This window comes from Somniosus microcephalus, chromosome 10 (genome assembly GCF_052327205.1).
Source record: "Somniosus microcephalus isolate GS21.2 chromosome 10, FLI_Smic_1.0, whole genome shotgun sequence".
Lineage (NCBI taxonomy): Eukaryota > Metazoa > Chordata > Chondrichthyes > Squaliformes > Somniosidae > Somniosus > Somniosus microcephalus.
In genome coordinates, this window is record NC_140996.1 from 9,522,408 (window position 1) to 9,534,703 (window position 12,296).

The 12,296-nt window shown below is 47.2% G+C and overlaps 1 protein-coding gene across 3 annotated transcripts in view; it reads right to left on the reverse strand.

The window, feature by feature from the left end:
- Positions 1 to 1,492: 1,492 nt before the first annotated feature.
- ubac2 (UBA domain containing 2) overlaps positions 1,493 to 12,296 on the reverse strand; it is a 313,220-nt gene continuing 302,416 nt past the window's right edge. For all 3 annotated transcript variants that reach the window (XM_085998420.1, XM_085998421.1, XM_085998419.1), the window contains one exon: positions 1,493 to 2,004. In XM_085998420.1, coding sequence (XP_085854546.1) covers positions 1,897 to 2,004 — 108 coding nt within the window. In that variant the 3' untranslated portion in view covers positions 1,493 to 1,896. The remainder of the gene's footprint in view (positions 2,005 to 12,296) is intronic.

Sequence of the window (12,296 nt, forward strand, 5' to 3'; positions counted from 1 at the left end):
TAGGGAGGGAATTCCAGAGCTTGGGGCCCAGGTAGCTGAAGGCACGGCTGGCAATGGTGGGGCGATGAAAATCGGGGATGGACAAAAGGCCAGAATTGGAGGAGCTTGGAGTGTTGTAGGGCTGGAGGAGGTTACAGAGATAGGGAGTTCATGATAGCATGAACCTCATTGCTTCTCTGAGTCCTCTGTACGTTACATTTTTATACATCACGGCCAGTATCTTAGCACATTCTTTCTCAAGAGATTTCAGTTCCCTTTTTCTGGTTATGATAATCAAGGATGTAACACTGCCCAAATAAAGTGAGCTAGCAAATTTTGATGTAATCAAAATAGTTTCAGCTATTTTCATTAGCAACTGCATCAAGCTATCATTTGGGATTCGAACACAGAACAATCTCTGTGATGTGTTAAACCCATTTCTTCTTTATTAGTTTTATTTCTGGTTAAAAGTCTGTTGTCATTCGATAAACCAGCTGGTATGGCATGTTGTCAGGTCTATGAATAGAAAAGTACCCGACAATTGGCAACTTATTAATATAAATATATTTCCGATTGCATCTAATGGCACAAATGTTTAATATGAGTGCATGTTAATGCAAAAAAACACAAACAACACACTAGTGGAAGAACAACTAAAATAGCCATGGTTTAGTAGTGGGTTTCACAGTTTTCTGTATCTAGTTTAGTTTTAAGCATTCTAAAGACAAAAGGCTGTAGATACAGCACACTGGTCCACCACTTGATATAGAGATTCCGCGGCATCTCGCACACACACACACACTTGCTATTGAGTGATAGATGCAATCCTACACATGGTGAGTTGTCAGATTTGAGCACATAATCCAGGCCGACACTCCCAGTGCAGTGCTGAGGGAGTGCTGCACTGTCGGAGGTGCCGTCTTTCGGATGAGATGTTAAATCGAGGCCCCGTCTGCTCTCTCAGGTGGACGTAAATCTCAGGTGGACGTAAAAGCTCCCATGGCAATATTTCGAAGAGGAGCTGGGGACTTCTCCCCGCTGTCCTGGGCCAATATTTATTCCTCAACCAACATAACTAACAACAGATGATCTGGTCATTTATCTCATTGTTGTTTGTGGGAGCTCGCTGTGTGCAAATTGGCTGCCACGTGTCCTACATTACAACAGTGACCACACTTCACAAGTACTTCATTGGCTGTGAAGCACTTTGGGGACATCCTGAGATCACGAAAGGCGGGATAGAAATGCAAGTCTTTCTGCCTTTTTTGTCTATCTCAGTTTTGCTCAGCGAGTGAGTGAAAAAATAAAATTGCAGAGCAAGTCAACATATGTCATGCTTTCCGAGCAACCCACCTCGCCAGCAGCTTTGGCAGAAAGGAACGCCGACGGCTTGGCTTCCCACTCTATCGGGCAAAGGGGGCCTTGTGCAACCAAGGGGAGGCTAAAGAGGATAAAATAACCCTGAAGAGTGGGGAAGGGCAAAACATTTAAAACAGACGAGAGAAAGAAAAGCTTTATATTTGAATCTGTTTTAATTATTGGGCCAAGGTAGAAGCAACAATCTGTATTAAGCTAGCCACTTTATTGAGCAATTTGAATTCAGTTTCATACAGTAACATACTCATTTGTTTTTAAAAATCAGTTGCAGCGCACCGTTGAGAACTTGAATACTTTTATTTAGTGACATTATGACACTCCCAGATCTGTTCCCTTTGGCGATTACCTTTTAGTGATTCTAACAGGAAACACTTACTTGATGCCAAAATATAATCAACTCTTACAATTTTAAATCAGGTATTTCTTTTCTCACCGCCCCCCAAAAATCTCTGACCTTTGCATTGCCCAGTGCCAGCTCAACGGGTGGGTGTTGAATGCTGAGCTCAGATACACACAGTCCTTGTAAGTCACCTGCTCCTGTCAGTGCTGAAGTAGGAAGTTGGTGGCCATGTTAAGGTCATTGTTTGTAGCTCTCAGAGCTTCCAAAGCGTCTACTCTAGAAAACCCCATCTCCATCAGTCTTGCCACCTGCAATACAAAAAAAACACAATACAAATCTGAAAAACGCAAGTCAACATTTGCAATTCGGTTACAAGTCCTGCAATACGTGGTTTTCTCTGAATGTCTTTTAGAATCACACAGCACAGGAGGAGGCCATTCGGCCCATGGTGCATGTCCCAGCTCCTTGGAAGAGCTGTCCAATTAGTTCCACTCCCTGCTCTGTCCCCAGAGCCCTGCAAATTTTTCCCCATCAAGTATTTATCCAATTCCCCTTTGAAAGTTATTGAATCTGCTTCCATTGCCCTTTCAGGCAGTGAATACCAGCTCGTAACAATAAATTTGCGACCTTCCAACTCATTTCACTTGAGATTCTTCCAACAAGCAGAGAGGAGACTTGTATTCCATCAGCTGCATTTGAACACAGGTGCCAGCGAATGAAGTGTTTTAACTCACAGCATCTTCAACTCGGTTTGTTTGTACTTGTACATCCATCATGGCGAGAAACAGGAGGAACAGCAACAACTTGCATTTATACAGTGCCTTTAACGTAGTATAACGTCCCAAGGAATTCCACAGGAGCGATTATCAAACAAAATTTGACACCGAGCCACATAAGGAGATATTTGGACAGGTGACCAAGATCCTGGTCAAAGAGGTCACAGTTGTTGTTGTAGGATTTAAGGAGCGTCTTAAAAGAGATAGAGAGAGTCGGAGAGATTTAGGGAGGGAATTCTAGAGCTGGGGGCCTGGACACCTGAAGGCACGGCCGCCAATGGTGGAGCAAAGGAAATCGGCAATGCACAACAGGCCAGAATTGAAGGAATGCATAGATCTCGGAGGTTTGTACGCAATGTTCCATGTCATTTTGTGTGGCGCCGCTTAAAGGGGCTGCACAGGCAATTCAAAATACCGCGCATTTGCGTTTTTTCTCATGGAAAAGCCGGCAAGCCGGTTGCGCGGGGTTCCTGGAACGCTGCACGGATGCAGTTTACAGGGAACATTGGCTGTAGGCAATGCTCTCTTTAAGTTGTGTGAACTCGCAGCACTCCAGAGAACTCACACAGCCGGCTTTACAATGTAAAAACCATGCATGTTTTGACTGTCCCGCGCAGCCTTTTAAAGGGGCCGCGTGGCACCAAAAAAAATTAGAGGGAGCATTGGTTGTAGGGCTGGAGGAGGTTACAGAGATAGGGAGGGATGAGGCCCTGGAGGGACATCGCCCGACTCAGCTCCTGCCTCAGCTCATCTGCTGCTGAAATCCTCATCCATGCCTTCCAACGCATTCCTGGCCGGCTTCCCATCTTCCACCCTCCATAAACTTAAGCTCATCCAAAGCTCTGCTGCCCGTATCCTAACTCGCACCAAGTCCCGTTCACCCATCACCCCTGTGCTCGCTGACCTACACTGGCTCCAGGTTAAGCAACGTCTCGATTTCAAAATTCTCATCCTTGTTTTCAAATCCCTCCATAGCGTCGACTATCTCTGCAACCTCCTCCAGCCCCACAACCCTTCGAGATCTCTGTGCTCCTCCAATTTTGGCCTCTTACACATCCCTGATTTTCATCGCTCCACCATTGGCGGCCGTGCCTTCAGCTGCCTGGGCCCTAAGCTCTGGAATTCCCTCCCCAAACCTCTCCGCCTCTCTTTCCTCTTTTAAGATGCTCCTTAAAACCTACCTCTTTGACCAAGCTTTTGGTCATCTACCCTACTAGCCCCTTATGTGGCTCAGTGTCAAATTTTGTTTGATAATCACTCCTGTGAAGCACCTTGGGACATTTTACTATGTTAAAGGTGCTGTGTAAATGCAAGTTGATATGAACACAAAGATAAGAATTTTAAATTTGAGGCGTTGCCGAACCAGGTGCCAATGCAGGTCAGAGAGCACAGGGGTGATGGTGAACGGGAAATTCAGGTATAACTTGCTACATGTTAAAATATCTTGTGAGTGAATCAAAAGCACTAATAAAAAGTCTGCAAGACCTGTGAGTGAAATCCGAGGGAGGGTAGTACCGGGTAGAACACACAAAACTGCGACCCCAGAATCTACTGGAAGTGCAATAAAGGGACTTTTCAACAAAGTATAAGGCATGTTTCAAAACCAGCACGCTCTAGGAGAGGAATGAGTAATCGTACCCTGACACTTTCGTAACAGTCATTACAGAAGATATTATCTATCAAATGTATCGATGCTTCCTCCCACATTCCCATTTTTGAATGCTCACACTTGTCTTTAAAACTCACTGCTAGCAGCAGAGGGCAGCAAGACTGCAACCAGAACACTGCAAGACTGCTTCACCACGCACTGCTATCACACACAGCACACTGCACAATATCGTACTTCTTCCAATGAAGCTTATCTTCTGACTGGCCAAGTGCAGCGTCACAGGCGACGACATTCAAAATAAAATCCCTTCGTTCTGCCGGCAACATCGCAGCTTTGAGTTCTGGCAACCCGTTTGTCAGAGGCATCAGTGGGTTCAAGTCACCCACCACCCCCTTCGGGCCATATTTTGAGTGTCGTTGCCTTATAGGGAAGGACATCACTAACATTATTAATTAGGGAGGCAACATGAGGGGGTTGAGAGCAAAGGTTATCTGTCCAAACTGAAAGGCTTGTCAAACATAAGCAATGTTTTAAAAACCTTGGTCAAGTTGAGGCTGTGGCTCGATATTCCAGAGTATTGCTTCATTTACCTTTGAAACTTGATCGAGGTCATGTGATGAAACCTCCAGTAATAGGTCCAGCTAAAGTTGGCAACCCCACCGCACAAGAACATAAGAAATAGAAGCAGGAGTAGGCCATTCGATAAGATCATGGCTGACCTTCTACCTCAACTCCACTTTTCTGCACGATCTCCATATCCCTTGATTCCCTTAGTGCCCAAGAATCTATCGACCTGTCTTGAATATACTCAACATGCCAAAGATTCACAACCCCCCGAGTGAAGAAATTTCTCCCCATCTCAGTCCTAAATGGCCGCCCCCATCCTGAGACTGTGACCCCTGGTTCTAGACTCTCCAGCCAGGGGAAACAGCCTCTCAGCATCTACCCTGTCAATCCCTCTAAGAATTTTATACGTTTCAATGAGAAATACATTTATTTATACATTTCATAGATGCACATAAGGGGAAGCTAGATAAGCACATGAGGGAGAAAGGAATAGAAGGTTATGCTGATAGGGTGAGATGAAGAGAGGTGGAAGGAGGCTGGTGTGGAGCATAAACACCGGCTGTACATTCATGTAATTCGACAGGCGTGACGATTACATGACCGAGTGGATGGCACAGGGTCAACATTAACTTGTATTTATATGGCACAGTCCCCACTGCTTATATCAGGCATGTTCAAATTAATACGATAGCAAAATTCAAATTAATGCTGCTCGGTCACTGTATAAGGTCGTCAAGCCTCCAGGGTTGTCCTGGAGTCTCCAGGAATTGAAGATTAATCTCCTGGACACACTGCTGCCAGCAAACGCCCGGGAGAAAAATCATCGGGGCATTAAAAACATTGAGGCGTATTTTGTGACCCCCACAGGTGCGTACGAGCTGCACACGCGCCTGTAAGGGCCGTGCAAGGTCCGGCTTTAGGCATGCGAAGCGCAGGCGCGAAAACCCGGTAAGAATTTTCTTGACAGATCCTCAGTATCCCCGGGAAAAGGGCCTCTGCGGGCGGAGAGTTTGTCCAACTTCCGCCCGCTGAATGCCCGTCTGGTCTGCTTTTACCAGCATAAGAGCTTTAAAAAATAGAAAAATAAAATGTTATCACTCATTTATACATTAAACACCCTGTCCAACAAGGTACAGGAAACTTTCGATTAACCGGCCCCGAAATAACCGGAACGCTCTATCCACCGGTAAAATTCAGGAGTGGGTTCAGGTAACTTTTTTTTACTTTTAGTTACTTTTTTTACTCCATTTGTTGCTTTTCAAGGGTGTAGCTGAAGCTGTTGCTAAGCTACAGAGACGCTTGCAACTTGTGCCGATTGTTTTCAAGCTGTAAGCAACAGGGTTTGTTGCTTTATACGGAGCTCTAGAGCTCCGTATATTTTACTATAGCGTTCGGTTATCCGGAATTGTTGATGAACCGGCAACACGTCGGTCCCGTCTGTGCCGAATACCAGAAAGTTTCCTGTAAGTTTATTTTTAGTCCCGTTAAAACAGACATTTTTTTCCCAAAAATTAAATTGTTGAAAATATTTAACTAAATGGCATTTTAATTAATTTTAAATATGTAATTTAATTTTTTTTAAATTTCATGTGTCCGTGTATTTTTTAAGTGATCCCCATTCATACTTATGGGGATTCCGTACATACGGAACTCCCATAAGTATGAATGGAGATTCCCTTCTTTTATTGGTAGGGCTGGCCCACGTGATCCCAGGGGTGCTTGAGAACCACCTGCACCTGTGCGCAGCCGGAGAGGCCCAGGAGTGCGAGTCTCCGAACCTCCTGGTAAATTCATAGATTTTTTACAGGTCGGAGGCATCCACCTGCAGGAAGCCTCCGTTCGCAAATTTTGGGCCAATGTTTTAAAAATTTCTTTGAACCCTTTTGCTCATTAATTATAAAAAAAATATTGGAGAGGGAGCGGCGGGGGGAAAGAGAGTTGCGTTTATTTCCAACACCAGATCTCTAATTGGTCACCTTGAAAACAACACCTGATTTCTAATTGGTCCCCTTAGAGGACAAGACACATCCAGCAGTTTCTCTGGAATGTGTAATTAGATCCTGCCTAAGTAATCAATTGGTTTGCAAAATGTAATTCGAGCCATTCTGACTGCCAGGCTCCAGACAGAACAGAGCTCACATAGAACAGGGCTCATCCTTGTGGGTTAAGACCTTCTCCCACCCCCCCAAACAAGTTCCTGACCTCCCCGCCCCCCCCAAAGCTCCTGAACCTCCCCCCGCCCAAGTTTCTCCCCACACCCACCAAGTTCCTGACCTTCTTCCCCCCGACCGGGTTCCTGACCTCCTCCCCCTGCCCAAATTCGTTTCCCCTCCCCCAAGTTCATGAACTTCCCCCCCCCCCGCCCCCAACAGGTTCCTGACCTTCCAACCCCCTCCATAGATGGGGCATTGTGTGTGGGTCACGGATTGTTACAGGTTTATTGGGTTTGAAGTGAATAGTGACAGTGTCATGACTTCCGGATTTCGTCCATTCCAATGATGTCACTTGCCACACACGCACCGAGCTTTCCGAGGAATCAAGCAGGTCCAAGGGAAAGAGAGGGAGAATGTGGTGCGGGTGTAATGGGGTGGGGTTGGAAGAACGTGATCCGTCTTGTTGTACGAGGCCCCTTGGGTCGGAGCGATCATAATATGATCAAATTCTTCATTAAGATGGAGAATGAAGTAGTCGACTCAGAGACTAGGGTCCTAAATTTAAATAAAGGAAACTACGATGGTATGAGGTGCGAGTTGGGTAGGATTGATTGGGGAATGTCACTCAAAGGGTTGACGGTGGCTAGGCAATGGCAAACATTCAAAGACCGCATGGATGAACTACAGAATTTGTTCATCCCAGTTTGGCATAAAAATAAAACAAAAAAGGTGACTCAACCGTGCCTAACAAGGGAAATTAGGGATAGCATAAGATCCAAGGAGAGAACATATAAATTGGCCAGAAAAAGCAGTAAACCTGAGGATTGGGAGCAGTTTAGGATTCAACAAAGGAGGACAAAGGGATTAATTAAGAAAGGGAAAATAGAATGAGAGTAAGCTTGCAGGGAACATAAAAACTGACTGTAAAAGCTTTTATAGATATGTGAAGAGAAAAAGATTGGTGAAGTTAAGCGTAGGTCCCTTGCAGTCAGAATCAAGAATCAGGGGAATTTATAATGGGGAACAAAGAAATGGCAGACCAATTAAATACATATTTTGGTTCTGTCTTCACAAAGGAGGACACAAATAACCTCCCAGAGATGTCGGGGAACATAGGGTCTGATGAAAGGGAGGAACTGAAAGAAATCAGTATTTGTAGGGAAATGGTGTTAGGGAAATTGACGGGATTGAAGGCCGATAAATCCCCAGGGCCTGATAATCTACATCCTAGGGTACTTAAGGAAGTGGCCCTAGAAATAGTTGATGCTTTGCTGATCATCTTCCAGCATTCGATGGAATCTGGAACAGTACCCATGGATTGGAGGGTAGCTAATGTTACCACACTATTCAAAAAAGGTGTAGAGAGAAAACAGGGAATTACAGACCGGTAAGCCTGACATCGGTAGTGGGGAAAATGCTAGAGTCCATTATAAAAGATGTAATAGCAGAGCACTTGGAAAACAGTGACAGGATCGGACAAAGTCAACATGGATTTACAAAACGTAAATCGTGCTTGACTAATCTACCGGAATTTTTTGAGGATGTAACTAGTAGAAGAGATAAGGGAGAACCAGTGGATGTGGTGTATTTGGACTTTCAGAAGGCTTTCGATAAGGTCCCGCATAAGAGATTAGCGTGTAAAGTTAAGGCACATGGGATTGGGGGCAAGGTACTGACTTGGATAGAGAACTGGTTGGCAGACAGGAAGCAAAGAGTTGGAATAAACGTTTTTTTTTCCAAGTGGCAGGCAGTGACTAGTGGGGTACTGCAGGAATCGGTCCCAGGACCCCAGCTATTCACAATATATATTAATGATCTAGCCAAGGGAACTAGATGTAATATCTCCAAGTTTGCAGACGACACAAAGCTGGGTGGGCGTGTGTGCTGTGAGGAGGATGCCGAGAAACTCCAGTATGATTTGGACAGGTTGGGTGATTGGACAGATGCATGGCAGATGCAGTATAATGTGGATAAATGCGAGGTTATCCACTTTGGTAGCAAAAACAGGAAGGCAGATTATTATCTAAACGGCAATAGATTGGGAGAAGGGGAAGTGCAACGAGACCTGGGAGTCCTTGTGCATCAGTCGCTGAAGGTAAGCATTCAGGTGCAGCAGGCGGTTAAGAAGGCAAATGGTATGTTGGCCTTCGGAGCGAGAGGGTTTGAGTACAGGAACAAGGATGTCTTGCTGCAGTTGTACAGGGCCTTGGTGAGACCATACCTTGAGTATTGTGTGCAGTTTTGGTCGTCTTATCTGAGGAAGGATGTTCTTGCCATGGAAGGAGTTCAGCGAAGATTCACCAGGCTGGTACCTGGGATGGCAGGAATGACGTATGAGGAGAGATTGGGTCGATTGGGCTTGTACTCGCTGGAGTTTAGAAGAATTGAGAGGGGATCTCATTGAAACTTATAAAATTCTGACAGGACTGGACAGACTAGATGCAGGAAGGATGTTCCCGATGGTCGGGGAGTCCAGAACCAGGGGTCACAGTCTAAGGATAAGGAGTAAGTCATTTAGGACAGAAATTAGGAGGAATTTCTTTACCCAGAGAGTGGTGAACCTGTGGAATTCTCTACCACAGAAGGCAGTAGAGGCCAATACATTAAATGTATTCAAGAAGGAGTTGGATATATTTCTTAAGGCTAAAGGGATCAAGGGGTATGGGGAGAAAGCAGGGACCGGGTACTGAATTTGGATGATCAGCCATGATCGCATTGAATGGCGGAGCAGGCTCGAGGGGCCGAATGGCCTACTCCTGCTCCTATCTTCTATGTTTCTATGTCTTACCATCTGGATCACGTTCTCTCAACCCCCTTTAGACCTGGATCACATTCTTCACCCATCCCCACTGTGCTCTCCGTGCTCTTTACCCCGCTCCCCGCCCCTCTGAGTTCCTGACCTCCTCTCCCCTCCTCTCCGACCCTTTCTGTTCCCCGTTCGATCCTCTCTCCTTCGATCCTCTCTTCCCCCACTCTCTCTCGCTCCCCTCCGATTCCCTCTCTCGCCCCCCCTCCGATCCTCCCTCTCTCCCCCTCCGAGCCTCCCTCTCTCCCTGTCTGATCCTCTCTCTCTCCCCGTCTGATCCTCCCTCTCTCCCCCTCCGATCCTCCCTCTCTCCCCCTCCGATCCTCCTTCCGATCCTCCCTCTCTCCCCCTCCGATCCTCCCTCTCTCCCCCTCCGATCCTCTCTTTCCCCCGCCGATCCTCCCTCTCTCCCCCTCCGATCCTCCCTCTCCCCCCCTCCGATCCTCTCTTTCTCCCCATTCCGATCCTCTCTTTCTCCCCATTCCGATCCTCTCTTTCTCCCTATTCCGATCCTCCCTTTCTCCCCATTCCGATCCTCCCTTTCTCCCCATTCCGATCCTCCCTCTCTCACCCTCCGATCCTCCCTCTCTCACCCTCCGATCCTCCCTCTCTCACCCTCCGATCCTCCCTCTCTCACCCTCCGATCCTCCCTCTCTCACCCTCCGATCCTCTTTCTTCCCCCTCCGATCCTCTTTCTCTTCCCCCTCCGATCCTCTCTCTTCCCCCTCCGATCCTCTCTCTCTTCCCCCTCCGATCCTCTCTCTCTTCCCCCTCCGATCCTCTCTCTCTTCCCCCTCCGATCCTCTCTCTCTTCCCCCTCCGATCCTCTCTCTCTTCCCCCTCCGATCCTCTCTCTTCCCCCTCCGATCCTCTCTCTCTTCCCCCTCCGATCCTCTCACTCTTCCCCCTCCGATCCTCTCTTCCCCCTCCGATCCTCTCTCTCTTCCCCCTCCGATCCTCTCCCCCCTCCGATCCTCTCTCTTCCTCCTCCGATCCTCTCTCTTCCCCCTCCGATCCTCTCTCTTCCCCCTCCGATCCTCTCTCTCTTCCCCCTCCGATCCTCTCTCTCTTCCCCCTCCGATCCTCTCTCTCTTCCCCCTCCGATCCTCTCTCTCTTCCTCCTCCGATCCTCTCTCTCTTCCCCCTCCGATCCTCTCTCTCTTCCCCCTCCCATCCTCTCTCACCCCCCTCCCATCCTCTCTCTTCCCCCTCCCATCCTCTCTCTTCCCCCTCCCATCCTCTCTCTTCCCCCTCCCATCCTCTCTCTCCCTCCCCTCTGATACCCTGTCTCTCTCTCTCCACTCCGATTCTCTCCCCACCCCCCGGCCAGCAAGGATCCAGTGACCTTCTCCCATGGAGCTGAAGAAAGCGTGGCCCACTACAGGCCGCAACTGTTGGGTGCTGCGCATGTGCGGCCTTTGTAAACAGTGCACATGCGCAGAAGGCCACAAAAATGATCGTGCATATAATCACAGCGGAAAAAGAGGCAGTTTAATAGGGCTGGGCAGATGGAGATGAGAGGACACGTAATGAAACATCCAGGAATACTTCCAAATAAAGTTGGCAACCCTACCACTCTATGTAAAGTAGTACACATAGCGTTTCTCCAAACACTAGGCTGAGATTTAAAATGCCCTGAAATCACCAGTAAGCAAAGTAAACTAACGTGTGTGTGGTTTCACCAACTTTATTTAAGACGTACGGTAGTATAGTGGTTATGTCACTGGACCAGTAATCCAGAGGCCTGGACTAATGATCCAGGGACTTGAGTTTAAATCCCACCACAGCAGCTGGGGAATTTAAATTCAATAAATTTGGAATAAAAAGACTCGTATCAGATTGTCATAAAAACCAATCTGGTTCACGAATGCCCTTTAGGGAAGGAAATCTGCTCTGGCCTATAAGTGACTCCAGACCCACAAAAATGCGGTGGACTCTGAAATGGCCAAGCAAGCCACTTATTCAAGGCGGCGTCTCACCACCACCTTCTCGAGGGCAATTAGGGACAGGCAATAAACGCTGGCCTTGCCAGTGACGTCCACATCCTGCGAATGAATTTAAAAAAAAACTTGCTGAAAAGGAAAAACAAAGCCAGTAACTTATATATGGCACAGCATGTCACTGTAGAGTTTACAGCACAGCAGTCCAATGTGTCTGCGTCAGCAGTCTTTTTCTGGCAGTATGAGTACCAAACTTTCATCTCCTTTCATAGCGCATCCCAGTCTCGCGTCAGCTGTGTCTCAGTGGGCAGCACCCTCGTCTCTGAGTTAGAAGGTCGTGGGTTCAAGTCCCACTCCAGAGACTTGAGCACAAAAATCTAGGCTGACGCTCCCAGTGCCAGTACTGAGGGAGTGCTGCACTTTCAAAGGTGCCGGTTTTCAGACGAGATGTCTTTTGGATGTGACGTTAAACCAAGGCCCCGTCTGCTTTCTCAGGTGGACGTAAAAGTTCCAGAGATGTGGCAGTACCTAGTAAAAGTTGTCTAGAACCAGGACAAACCCTCAGCTTGCAATCACACAAGCCTACTCATACAGAAATAAATATCCGCAGTGGTCCAGACAGTTCTATTTGCATGCTAAACCACAGGCAGGAGGTGAACTCCTCTAAAACAGCGAGGGGCCCATGCTTTGCCAACCGCCAGCAAACCCCATTTCTCACTGCCATCCATATTGCAAGCAAACCATGACGG